Source organism: Puma concolor, chromosome B2 (assembly GCF_028749965.1).
Source record: "Puma concolor isolate L17-30 chromosome B2, mPumCon1.1.hap2, whole genome shotgun sequence".
Classification (NCBI taxonomy): domain Eukaryota; kingdom Metazoa; phylum Chordata; class Mammalia; order Carnivora; family Felidae; genus Puma; species Puma concolor.
The window spans coordinates 31,403,828-31,417,212 of NC_141671.1; the positions used below are offsets into that span (position 1 = coordinate 31,403,828).

Here is a 13,385-nt window from a genome sequence, read left to right on the forward strand (position 1 = left end):
GCACCATGGCTCAGCCTCCAGCTAAGGGACCTCCTGCACCCACTCACCCATCACCTGAGGTGACCCCCCCCCGGCTGACCCCACCCTGGGGCTTCCACCGTCCACTCACCCGTCACCCCAAAGGCAGAGACAGGGCCCATGCGCTGGCCACCGTGGAAGCCATACAGGTTCATCTTGTACTTGTGGTCTGGCTCCAGGCCTGAGATGGTGACCTGGTCCTCATTCCCTGGCACCCTCACCGCCTTGGGCTGCCCATCCCCGTTCTTGTACTGGACCAGGAAGTGGTCAAACTGGCCCTCGGGGACAGTCCAGGAGAGGTGCAGGGAGTCGGGGGTGGCGTCTGTCACTGCCAGCTGCCCCAGCCGTGGCTTCATGGTAGGCTCAAGGGCCATGGTGGACGGGGCTTGGGTGGTCATGGCTTCATATTCTGGAGCTGCACAGAGACACACAGGGACAGGTGAGGACAGGCAGGCAAGTCAGAGTATAAGCAGGTGTATTACAAACATAAGATAATGAGGAACACAGCATCGCTGGCCACAGTGGCTCTAACTCATTGAGGGACTCTTCCCAGTCCCTCAATGTTGGCCTTCTCTGCCCCTTACCCTCATCTCGCCCTGCCCTCACCCACCCCTACCCACACCCCGCCACCTCTCCCAGTTTTTCCTGCACCCACCTCCCCTGCACACTGTGCCCTGGGCCTCCCTCCACTGGGGTCTCCTTGGCACCTCACTCCATTTAACTCATGTTGAGTGCTCCCAAACAGCTCAGAACCCCCTTCCCCAACTGGAAGCCTGGAATCTTCCTGGATCTGTTCCTGTCCCCAGCTGCCATCAGACTCAACAGTGTGCAACTCACTCTCAAGTTCCTCCTGGGTCTCCTCACTCACCACACCTGCAGCCCCACCAGCCTGGCTTGCCTCACCTGCACTCCCCCAACACCGTTGCCTCTCACCTGAATCTCCACGTCCCTGCTGGGCTCCCTGCCTCCCAGTCCCACCCGTTCCTCACAGGGGGCCAGGATGAGCCTTTCAGTGCACATTTGATGGTGTCAGCCTTAGCTTAACTATGCAACAACCCTCTCTATCCCCGGGAGAAATCCCTGGCTTCTGAGCTGCTCCTACCGCCCACCCCCATCTCAAGACTCTCTTTCTAACTCAGAAGATCTCACACAAAATCCTCTTGGTCCCTCTCATGGGCCACTAGTTTCCAGTCCTTGGCACCAGCTATGATGTGGATCTGACTCCAACACTGTCAACAAGCTAACTTCTGCCCAACTTCGGTTCTCAGCTGTCCTGTGGACACCTGCGGGCAGGCTGGCTTAGGCATCCTCTCCAGTCTGGCCTGGCCCTGGGGCTTCCTGTCATACAAATATCCCCTGTTACCTGACTGCTGGTTCACAGCCTGTCTCCCTGTGCTTGGGAGCCCCATCACCATAAGAACTTGTCTCTCTGCCATGATCAGGCTTACCCCAGGGAACTCCCACAGTGCTTGGCTCAGGGCACCCAGTCTTGTTGGCCCTTGGGAATCCTAAGTCTGGTAATACCCCAACCATGGGGCCCGGAGGTGCTTCCATCAGCATGCTGCGTCCTGAACACCCTCTGTCTCCCCCTCCCCCTCAGCCTCCAGTGAACTACAGAGAGGCTGAGCCTCTGGGAGAAATCAGGGATGCAAGTACAATTCTGTCAAAAAATTCTAGGAAAGCATCCAATTGCTTTGTTGTGAGTGAGGAGTTCTGCTACTCAAAGTGTGGTCCTGTGACCAGCAGCATCCTCATCACATTAGAATGAGAATCTCTGGCCCCAGCCCAAACCTGCGCCATCTGAGCGTGCCCTTTACCAAGATCCTCGGGCCATCTGATGTGCAGCAGAAGATGTGTTGTGTCGAGTATTTGTTTTCATGCAGGTGGTAATAATGGGAAAGTGTTGTAGGGCCTTCTTCCCCACCAGCCCAGCTCTCACCCTCACTCACCAGTCACGCCCACAGTGGACACGGGGCCCCAGCGCTGCCCCCTGTGCAGGCCATACAGGTGCATCTTGTACTTGCGCCCCGGCTCCAGGCCCCCGACGGTGACCTCACTCTCCTCACCCCCGACACGCACCACCTGGGGCCGCCCGTCCCTGTCCTTGTACTGGACAGTGAAGGAGTCGAAGTGGCCCTGGGGGATGGTCCACGAGAGGCTCAGCGAGTCTGGGGAAGATCCTGTCACCGTCAGCTCCCCCAGCAGGGGCTCCTCGGGGGACTCTGGGGCCTCCGTGCTGGGCTCTGTGGGGCTGGGGGTCTCCTCCACAACCTCCTGGGGGGCTGAGAGAAGACAGGGGAATGGGGGCTTAGTTGTCAGCTTCTCTGCTGCTGATGCCAATTAGGACAACAAAATGCATCCAGTGGTAACTCCTCCAGCCGTGGAGTAGAGGCTGGAGAGCCTTTGGATTAGCCAGCTAGTAACTCGTTGATGGAGAGTGCTGAGAAGGGCTCCCAATTCCCGTCACGCATGGACTGGCAGGCAACATAAACATTCAGAAGGTCATTCAGACATGTGCCAGGAGCCAAAATAATTCTCATTTACTTTGACCCAATAATCCCATTTCTGGGCAGCGATCCTAAGAAAATTATGAAAAAGCAGGAAAAAGTTGTGTCATGGGGGTCCATTACGGGATTACTCATAACAACAAGATGTGTCAGGGACCCAAATGGCCCACAGAAGATGATTAGCTTTGTTGTGGCGCTTTTACCATGAAGCATCAAATAACCATTAAAATGATGATTAATTCAGGTTGTGCAGCCGCAAAATAAATGCTCAGAATATAACCGATGTACAAAAACAAAGGATGAGCCAAGAATCATATGACCACTCTGTAATGTGAAAACATGTGCTGTATGGGAAATGCAGAGAGAGGACGTGTTATTGATATTGTTATTAATGGCAATTATTGGGTCAAAAGGTGTTCTCATGAGAGACTTTTTCCCCTATTTTTCCCTATTCCATACCAACATATTCTATAATGTTGATATTATTTCACCAGAATAATGTAGACTTAGAAAGAAACCCTGGACTATAAAAATTCATCATTGGATAGTGGGTGTGGGGGGTAGGCCGTGGGTCCCTTACACTGTCCTCCTTACTTTGTGTATGCTTGTGATTTGCTGTGACAGAGGGCAACAAAATTGACCAGTGGATCAAAAGTAACACATTCCTTCAGGGCGGGAGCTGTTATCATGTCCACTTTCTGATCATTCCCGTTTTCCCCATCCTGCTACACTCCTAAGAAGGCACATAGAGAAAGAGGCCCATCCCCCAGGAGTCAGAGAGGCTGTGTGAAATCGCTCCTTTGTCTGGAGTATGTTCAGGAGAGGATAGTGAACCTCCCAGAGCCGCTCACTGGGTGTCATAAAGGTGGTGAGCCCCACGCCCACGGAGAGGCCTTCACACGACGGCCTTTGGAGCAGGCAGATGATCTATGTGAAGGGCTCTCACCAGGCATCAGCATTGGGCTCACACTGATTTAGAAAAGCCACCCTGACTGCCCTTTTAGAATTTAATTCACCTTGTGATTTGCCCCCCTAATTTCTTACATTAGAAATAACTTTTTCAAAATTAGGAATGAAAGAAGTGTGAGAGTGATGGGGAAGAGACGAAAAGAGCACAAAGAAGGAGAAGATATTATGTTTAAAGGAAATATTCCCTGACTATAAAAGAAGTACTCATTATTTAACAAAATTTGGGCAACACAGAATAGAATAAAGCAAGAAAAGGGCTGGAACATTCTATCCTGCCCCACAAAACATGCATCTTGTGAGACGTGTTTCTTTCCAGTTTTCTTGCCATGCCATGTTATTTTCCAGTGGCTGTGATTAGCATCCTTACAAAACCTGGGGGCTCCTTTTTCAATGTAATATTATCAAGTAACTGTCTTATGTCGAAACATTTCAGTGATGGCATAAAAGCTCATCTTCTAGATGATGCCTAATTACTTAATCGTCCCAATGTGATTGGATGTTGTCGTGTTTCTTTCTTTCTTGTGTGTGTGTGCATGCTTGCGTGTGTGCATGTGCAAATGCACCTGTACACGCATGTGTGTACGCGTGCTTGGCCTGTGCCTAACACACTTCTTAGCAGCCCAGGGGCTGACCATCAGAAGGAGGTCATGCTGGTGTGTACGATGAAGCTTCATGTCAGCAAATGCCACACTACTAACCACAGGCCACAGACCATAGAGGAAAGGCATGAATGGGGGCCAAGGTCTGGATCCTCAAGGACTAGCAAAAGAGCAGAAGGCTCATCCAGGTTACTGATGACAAAAGGTAGCTCTCCCTGAAAACCTCTGATCCCTGCCCCATCACTCACCGGTCAGGCCCACAGTGGACACGGGGCCCCAGCGCTGCCCCCCGTGCAGGCCATACAGGTGCATCTTGTACTTGCGCCCCGGTTCCAGGCCCCCGACGGTGACCTCACTCTCCTCACCCCCGACACGCACCACCTGGGGCCGCCCGTCCCTGTCCTTATACTGGACAGTGAAGGAGTCGAAGTGGCCCTGGGGGACGGTCCACGAGAGGCTCAGCGAGTCTGGAGACGATCCTGTCACTGTCAGCTCCCCCAGCAGGGGCTCCTCGGGGGACTCTGGGGCCTCCGTGCTGGGCTCTGTGGGGCTGGGGGTCTCCTCCACCTCAGTAGAGGTTGGGGTCTCTTCCTCTGCAGCTGAAAAGGAGACACACAGAAAGGATGAGGCAGGATCCCCAAGAGATGTCCTTGGATCTTAGGAGAATGGAGAGCTGTGACCATGTCTGGGGGCCCCAAATTCAGTTCAGAGAAGCCCATGCTTGGGGCTGGCTGGGCTTGCTCAGCTGACATCTTAAAAACATGACGGGGAGTCTCCAGGATCAGCTGTGGGGAGCCCTGGAGAGCCACCAGCACAGCTCATGGAGGCCCTTCTCTGCCCAGGAGGACCCCTTGGTCCCCAAGGGGAGGCACAAAGGGCACCATGGCTCAGCCTCCAGCTAAGGGACCTCCTGCACCCCACTCACCCATCACCTGAGAGAGGTGACCCCCCTCCCTGGCTGACCCCACCCTGGGGCTTCCACCGTCCACTCACCCGTCACCCCAAAGGCAGAGACAGGGCCCATGCGCTGGCCACCGTGGAAGCCATACAGGTTCATCTTGTACTTGTGGTCTGGCTCCAGGCCTGAGATGGTGACCTGGTCCTCATTCCCTGGCACCCTCACCGCCTTGGGTTGCCCATCCCCGTTCTTGTACTGGACCAGGAAGTGGTCAAACTGGCCCTCGGGGACAGTCCAGGAGAGGTGCAGGGAGTCGGGGGTGGCGTCTGTCACTGCCAGCCGCCCCAGCCGTGGCTTGATGGGAGGCTTGGGAGTCATGGTGGGTGAGTCTGTTGGCGCTGGCATTTCTTGGTCCTTTCCTGGGGCTGGATCAGGAGATAAAGAGACTGTGTGGAAATACCTTGTGGGTTCCCTTTTCATAAAAGATATTGGATTTCTCCCAGGCACACCAAGGCATCTCCCCAGGGTTAAGACATCATTTCCCTGGTTTGAATGTTCAGTAACCAACAGACAGAGCAGAGCATACTCTTGTGGTGACACCATGGTGGTAGGCTGGGACTGCCATGATACTCAACACATGCATGCATTGAACCCTTGGGAGCTGCAGAGCAAATCTGTGCATAGAGACAGAACTAAGGCTTTATAATACCACCAAGCATAGCAGATAAGTCACATCAGAAGGTACATCTACTCAGGTTTGGAAATTCTACTTTGTGAGTATTTTCCTTTAATACCTCCTTTGATTTAGAAGGCTTCTGAGCATTTTAATTTTTTTTAACATTTATTCATTTTTGAGAGAGAGAGAGGGACAGAGCATGAGTGGGGGAGGGGCAGAGAGAGAGAGGGAGACACAGAATCCAAAGCAGGCTCCAGGCTCTGAGCTGTCAGCACAGAGCCTGACACGGGGCTTGAACCCATGGACCGAGAGATCATGACCTGAGCTGAAGCCGGATGCTTAATTGACTGAGCCACCCAGGTGCCCCTACTGAGCATTTTTAGAGATGAATTTAGATTTCACAGTTGAGGCCAAAGAGATGAGACCACATGTGATCATCTTTGCAATTGGGTTGTTTTGGACCTTGTATTAGCTCTCTCAGTAATTTATGGTACAGATGACCCATCACGCCTTTAGATTTTTCGTCTTTTCTGTTCTGCATAGGGTTTCATTCTTCCTCTTTTTAAAAAAATTTTTTTTAATGTTTATTTATTTTTGAGAGAGAGAGAGACAGAGACAGAGACAGAGCACGAGCAGGGGAGGAGCAGAGAGAGAGGGCGACACAGAATCTGAAACAGGCTCCAGGCTCTGAGCTATCAGCACAGAGCCCGACACAGGGCTCGAACTCAAAAACTGTGAGATCATGACCTGAGCCAAAGCTGGATGCTCAACCGACTGAGCCACCCAGGCGCCCCTTCATTCTTCCTTAATCGTTGAATTACAAAAGCATCTTGTTTCCTATCTGTTCTGTTTGGAAACTGGGTCTTAAGCATTGAAGGGTAATAGCTCCAAAGGACCTTAACAAAAGCAACGAACAGCCCTGTTAGTGAGTAATGAAGGAGGCGAATTGCCTTGTGAAGTTGCACATTTGACTAATACTCACCATTGAAGTAATAGCATCCATGCTGGCAGGATTCTCATAATTATGAGAGTTCATTCTAAGAATTTTCAGAGACTAATTTTCTTCCTCTTCTTTCATTACAGATGAAGAAAAGGAGGCACTGAGACATTCAGTGACTCTCTTAGGGTCACACAGCTCAAATAGGCTGAGGCTTCAAACCCAGGTCTGCCTGAGTCTATGTTATTTCCCTGATCTCCTGCCTCTTCAAGGACCAAAAAGCCTGTACGTAGGGGCACCTGGCTGGCTCAGTCAGTAGAGTGAGCAGCCTGTGATCGCGGGGTTGTGAGTTTGAGTCACATGTTGAGTATAGAGTTCACTTAAAAAAAAAAAAAAAAAAAAAAGCCTGTGTGTAAAGGCTGAGGTGTCTGGGTAACACCAAAGACTTGGAGTAGAGACACTAGCAGAACCACTCTCAGGAGCTTGGGAGGCTCAGTCTCAGGGACAGTGGGACAAAAATACCTGAATACTAACAGTGAAAGAGAAACTGAGTCCAGCTAGGGCAGGGCCCAGTGTCCTGTTGCACACTCACCAGTTAAGCCAACAGTGGAGACGGGGCCCACACGCTGGCCACCGTGGAAGCCATACAGGTTCATCTTGTACTTGTGGTCTGGCTCCAGGCCTGAGATGGTGACCTGGTCCTCATTCCCTGGCACCCTCACCGCCTTGGGCTGCCCATCCCCGTTCTTGTACTGGACCAGGAAGTGGTCAAACTGGCCCTCGGGGACAGTCCAGGAGAGGTGCAGGGAGTCGGGGGTGGCGTCCGTCACTGCTAGCTCTCCCAAGTGTGGCTTCAGAAGGGTATTGGCAGGGGGCTCCCCTTCAGGATCTGGGAATAGATGCAAACAGAAGCTTTCCTATTGCTATAAGAAGTAGTTGAGGCCCCGGCTCTCCTGGATTCAGACCAGAAGGTGGGCCAGCTCTATAAGCCTAACTTGAGACCCATTTCTGCTTATCATCAAACTTCTTGTGGTCTCCTTATGGTCTGTCAAACTTGGTAGGCAGCCTCTTAGCTCAGGGCCTTTGTAGTGACTATCCCCTTTGCATGAATGTTCTGACCCCAGATGCCTGCATGGTTCATGTCCACACTTCCTTTAACTCTTTGTTCAAATGTCACCTCTTCAGGGACAATCCTGATCACCCTATATAAAATTCCAATTCTCCCAATTGCAATGTATCCTCCCGTTTTTGGACCTGATCCCAGCAACAAATTGCAAAACAACACTTATGAGACAATCAGGAAACTAACACTACCTACATACGTAATGATATTAACGAATGTTCATTTTTAAAGAAAAAATAATAGTGTGGCTATATTTAGTCTTTAAACATTTTTTTAAATTTTAGTCTTTAAAAAAAATTTTAATGTTTGTTTATTTTTGAGAGAGAGAGATAGAGCATGAGCAGGGGAGGGGCAGAGAGAGAGGGAAACACAGAATCCAAAGCAGGCTCCAGGCTCTGAGATGTCAGCATAGAGCCTGACACGGGGCTCAAACCCACAGACTGCGAGATCATGACCTGAGCCGAGGTTGGAGGCTCAACCAACTGAACCACCCAGGTGCCTCTATTTTTAGTCTTTTTGAAAAGAGTAATACACTTAAATATGAAGCAATGAAGTATAGAGTGTCTGGGATGAGCTTACAACAGTATATCCATACACTGGAATACTATTTGGACAAAAGGAATGATGTACACCTACAGGTTACAACATGGAACCTCAAAAACACGTTCAGTGAAAGAGGCCGGACACAGAAGAACACATATTGGGTGATACCACGTGTCTATGTTCAGAAAAGGCAAATCTACAGATATAGAAAGTAAATTAGTGGTGGCCTGGATCTGCACATCTGCACACCAGTTTTCTTCTTGGGCCGAAGGAAAGTTCTAAAATTAGATAGGGCTGATGGTTGCACAACTCTGTAAATATACTAGAAATCATGAAACTGTATACTTAAAACAGGCGAATTTTATGGCATGTAAATTATATCTCAATTAAGCTGTTAATAAAGAACATATTCTGGTGGGGAGAGGGCAGAAAGAGAGTGGGATGAGCCAGGCTGGCCAGGAGGTAACATTAGGATGGCAATGGACACATAGGGTTTCATTTGCTATTTTTTTCTCTTTTGTGTGTAAATTCGAGTCGTGTATAGTAAATATTTGCTGAATGAATTAGTATTTCATGGCATTTGTTTCAACCACACACACAAAAAAGATCTTTCCAGAGTACCCAGGCAAAGCAGAAAGCCACAAATGGGTCAAGGTATCACTGCCTCAAAGGCTTCCACTCCAGACACCACATCACACTTTCCTGAGATGTTACTGGACAAAGGGTGGGTTAGGTGGGGTTTGAGGATCCTGGCTCTCCAGTGTAGGACACCCCAGAGCTCTACCAATGGAACCTTACCTGACGAAACCCAGGAGGCTCTTTAACCCTCACTCACCAGTCACGCCCACAGTGGACACGGGGCCCCAGCGCTGCCCCCTGTGCAGGCCATACAGGTGCATCTTGTACTTGCGCCCCGGCTCCAGGCCCCCGACGGTGACCTCACTCTCCTCACCCCCGACACGCACCACCTGAGGCCGCCCGTCCCTGTCCTTGTACTGGACAGTGAAGGAGTCGAAGTGGCCCTGGGGGACGGTCCACGAGAGGCTCAGCGAGTCTGGGGAAGATCCTGTCACTGTCAGCTCCCCCAGCAGGGGCTCCTCGGGGGACTCTGGGGCCTCCGTGCTGGGCTCTGTGGGGCTGGGGGTGTCCTCTACCTCAGTAGAGGTTGGGGTCTCTTCCTCTGCAGCTGAAAAGGAGACACACAGAAAGGATGAGGCAGGATCCCCAAGAGATGTCCTTGGATCTTAGGAGAATGGAGAGCTGTGACCATGTCTGGGGGCCCCAAATTCAGTTCAGAGAAGCCCATCCTTGGGGCTGGCTGGGCTTGCTCAGCTGAAATCTCAAAAACATGCTTGGGGGCTTCCAGGGTCAGCAGTGGGGAACTCTGAACAGACACCAGCATAGCTCATGGAGGCCCTTCTCTGCCCAGGAGGACCCCTTGGTCCCCAAGGGGAGGCACAAAGGGCACCATGGCTCAGCCTCCAGCTAAGGGACCTCCTGCACCCCACTCACCCATCACCTGAGAGAGGTGACCCCCCTCCCTGGCTGACCCCACCCTGGGGCTTCCACCGTCCACTCACCCGTCACCCCAAAGGCAGAGACAGGGCCCATGCGCTGGCCACCGTGGAAGCCATACAGGTTCATCTTGTACTTGTGGTCTGGCTCCAGGCCTGAGATGGTGACCTGGTCCTCATTCCCTGGCACCCTCACCGCCTTGGGCTGCCCATCCCCGTTCTTGTACTGGACCAGGAAGTGGTCAAACTGGCCCTCGGGGACAGTCCAGGAGAGGTGCAGGGAGTCGGGGGTGGCGTCTGTCACTGCCAGCTGCCCCAGCCGTGGCTTCATGGTAGGCTCAAGGGCCATGGTGGACGGGGCTTGGGTGGTCATGGCTTCATATTCTGGAGCTGCACAGAGACACACAGGGACAGGTGAGGACAGGTAGGCAGGTCAGAGTATAAGCAGGTGTATTACAAACATAAGATAATGAGGAACACAGCATCGCTGGCCACAGTGGCTCTAACTCATCTACTCTTCCCAGTCCCTCAATGTTGGCCCCTTACCCTCATCTCGCCCTGCCCTCACCCACCCCTACCCACACCCCGCCACCTCTCCCAGTTTTTCCTGCACCCACCTCCCCTGCACACTGTGCCCTGGGCCTCCCTCCACTGGGGTCTCCTTGGCACCTCACTCCATTTGGCTCATGTTGAGTGCTCCCAAACAGCTCAGAACCCCCTTCCCCAACTGGAAGCCTGGAATCTTCCTGGATCTGTTCCTGTCCCCAGCTGCCATCAGACTCAACAGTGTGCAACTCACTCTCAAGTTCCTCCTGGGTCTCCTCACTCACCACACCTGCAGCCCCACCAGCCTGGCTTGCCTCACCTGCACTCCCCCAACACCGTTGCCTCTCACCTGAATCTCCACGTCCCTGCTGGGCTCCCTGCCTCCCAGTCCCACCCGTTCCTCACAGGGGGCCAGGATGAGCCTTTCAGTGCACATTTGATGGTGTCAGCCTTAGCTTAACTATGCAACAACCCTCTCTATCCCCGGGAGAAATCCCTGGCTTCTGAGCTGCTCCTACCGCCCACCCCCATCTCAAGACTCTCTTTCCAACTCAGAAGATCTCACACAAAATCCTCTTGGTCCCTCTCATGGGCCACTAGTTTCCAGTCCTTGGCACCAGCTATGATGTGGATCTGACTCCAACACTGTCAACAAGCTAACTTCTGCCCAACTTCGGTTCTCAGCTGTCCCGTGGACACCTGCGGGCAGGCTGGCTTAGGCATCCTCTCCAGTCTGGCCTGGCCCTGGGGCTTCCTGTCATACAAATATCCCCTGTTACCTGACTGCTGGTTCACAGCCTGTCTCCCTGTGCTTGGGAGCCCCATCACCATAAGAACTTGTCTCTCTGCCATGATCAGGCTTACCCCAGGGAACTCCCACAGTGCTTGGCTCAGGGCACCCAGTCTTGTTGGCCCTTGGGAATCCTAAGTCTGGTAATACCCCAACCATGGGGCCCGGAGGTGCTTCCATCAGCATGCTGCGTCCTGAACACCCTCTGTCTCCCCCTCCCCCTCAGCCTCCAGTGAACTACAGAGAGGCTGAGCCTCTGGGAGAAATCAGGGATGCAAGTACAATTCTGTCAAAAAATTCTAGGAAAGCATCCAATTGCTTTGTTGTGAGTGAGGAGTTCTGCTACTCAAAGTGTGGTCCTGCGACCAGCAGCATCCTCATCACATTAGAATGAGAATCTCTGGCCCCAGCCCAAACCTGCGCCATCTGAGCGTGCCCTTTACCAAGATCCTCGGGCCATCTGATGTGCAGCAGAAGATGTGTTGTGTCGAGTATTTGTTTTCATGCAGGTGGTAATAATGGGAAAGTGTTGTAGGGCCTTCTTCCCCACCAGCCCAGCTCTCACCCTCACTCACCAGTCACGCCCACAGTGGACACGGGGCCCCAGCGCTGCCCCCTGTGCAGGCCATACAGGTGCATCTTGTACTTGCGCCCCGGCTCCAGGCCCCCGACGGTGACCTCACTCTCCTCACCCCCGACACGCACCACCTGGGGCCGCCCGTCCCTGTCCTTGTACTGGACAGTGAAGGAGTCGAAGTGGCCCTGGGGGACGGTCCACGAGAGGCTCAGCGAGTCTGGAGACGATCCTGTCACTGTCAGCTCCCCCAGCAGGGGCTCCTCGGGGGACTCTGGGGCCTCCGTGCTGGGCTCTGTGGGGCTGGGGGTGTCCTCCACCTCAGCAGAGGTTGGGGTCTCTTCCTCTGCAGCTGAAAAGGAGACACACAGAAAGGATGAGGCAGGATCCCCAAGAGATGTCCTTGGATCCAAGGAGAATGGAGAGCTGTGACCATGTCTGGGGGCCCCAAATTCAGTTCAGAGAAGCCCATCCTTGGGGCTGGCTGGGCTTGCTCAGCTGACATCTCAAAAACATGCAGGAGAGTCTCCAGGATCGGCTGTGGGGAACCCTAGAGAGCCACCAGCACAGCTCATGGAGGCCCTTCTCTGCCCAGGAGGACCCCTTGGTCCCCAAGGGGAGGCACAAAGGGCACCATGGCTCAGCCTCCAGCTAAGGGACCTCCTGCACCCCACTCACCCATCACCTGAGAGAGGTGACCCCCTCCCCCGGCTTGCCCCACCCTGGGGCTTCCACCGTCCACTCACCCGTCACCCCAAAGGCAGAGACAGGGCCCATGCGCTGGCCACCGTGGAAGCCATACAGGTTCATCTTGTACTTGTGGTCTGGCTCCAGGCCTGAGATGGTGACCTGGTCCTCATTCCCTGGCACCCTCACCGCCTTGGGCTGCCCATCCCCGTTCTTGTACTGGACCAGGAAGTGGTCAAACTGGCCCTCGGGGACAGTCCAGGAGAGGTGTAGGGAGTCAGGGGTGGCGTCTGTCACTGCCAGCTGCCCCAGCTGTGGCTTGATGGGAGGTTCTGAAGGTTCATCCTCCTCTTCCCTTGGGACTGAACAGAGACAGGAGAGAGAGAGACAGAGGGGGGGGGGCAGGATGACCATGGGGACACTGCTCTCCTCTGCACTCTCACAGCCATTTGGAAGGTAGCAGAGCTCTCCTTGCTCACCTGTAAGGGCCTCAATGTGGGCAGGACCCACACGCTGCTGGCCATGGAAACCATACAGGGTCACCAGGTATCTGTGGTCAGATTCCAGGCCAGTAAGGATGATGTCATTCCGGTCACCATCTACTTTGACTACTTGGAGTTGCCCATCTTTGTCTGTGTACTGGACCTCAAAGGAGTCAAAATCTCCCTCCATCACTGTCCAGGAGAGATGCAAGGTGTCTGGCATGGCTTCCTCCACAGTCACCTCCCCTAGGCGGGGCTCAGGCCCTGGAGGACCTAGGGCCTCGGTTTCGATATCTTCTCTGGAGGCTGGTTCAGAGAGACAGGGAGAGATGGGTGACCGGTCTGTCATTGCAAGACTCTCCAAGAAGAGAGAACGAGGGAAAGAGTGAAGGACGTGACGGCAAGAGTTCAGCAATAAAAAGGACCAACTATGATACAGGGGATGAATTCCAAGGGATTGGAAACCAAGCACAGAATATGTATTGTACGTTCTGTTAAAAGAGATGCTTACAAAGGCAAAAC

The 13,385-nt window shown here is 53.0% G+C and overlaps 1 protein-coding gene across 9 annotated transcripts in view; it reads right to left on the reverse strand.

Annotated features, from left to right (window-relative positions):
• The window catches only part of TNXB (tenascin XB), a 58,375-nt gene that overhangs the window by 8,746 nt on the left and 36,244 nt on the right, over positions 1-13,385 (reverse strand). For 4 of the 9 annotated variants that reach the window (XM_086705790.1, XM_086705788.1, XM_086705786.1 and 1 more), the window contains 10 exons: positions 12,861-13,169; positions 12,441-12,743; positions 11,696-12,046; positions 9,851-10,174; positions 9,106-9,456; positions 7,197-7,493; positions 5,087-5,437; positions 4,342-4,692; positions 1,968-2,300; positions 110-433 (listed from right to left, as the gene is read on the reverse strand). In XM_086705790.1, the coding sequence (XP_086561916.1) occupies positions 110-433; positions 1,968-2,300; positions 4,342-4,692; positions 5,087-5,437; positions 7,197-7,493; positions 9,106-9,456; positions 9,851-10,174; positions 11,696-12,046; positions 12,441-12,743; positions 12,861-13,169 (3,294 nt within the window). The remainder of the gene's footprint in view (positions 1-109; positions 434-1,967; positions 2,301-4,341; positions 4,693-5,086; positions 5,438-7,196; positions 7,494-9,105; positions 9,457-9,850; positions 10,175-11,695; positions 12,047-12,440; positions 12,744-12,860; positions 13,170-13,385) is intronic. The other 5 variants (XM_086705792.1, XM_086705785.1, XM_086705789.1 and 2 more) reach the window with 4 other exon arrangements.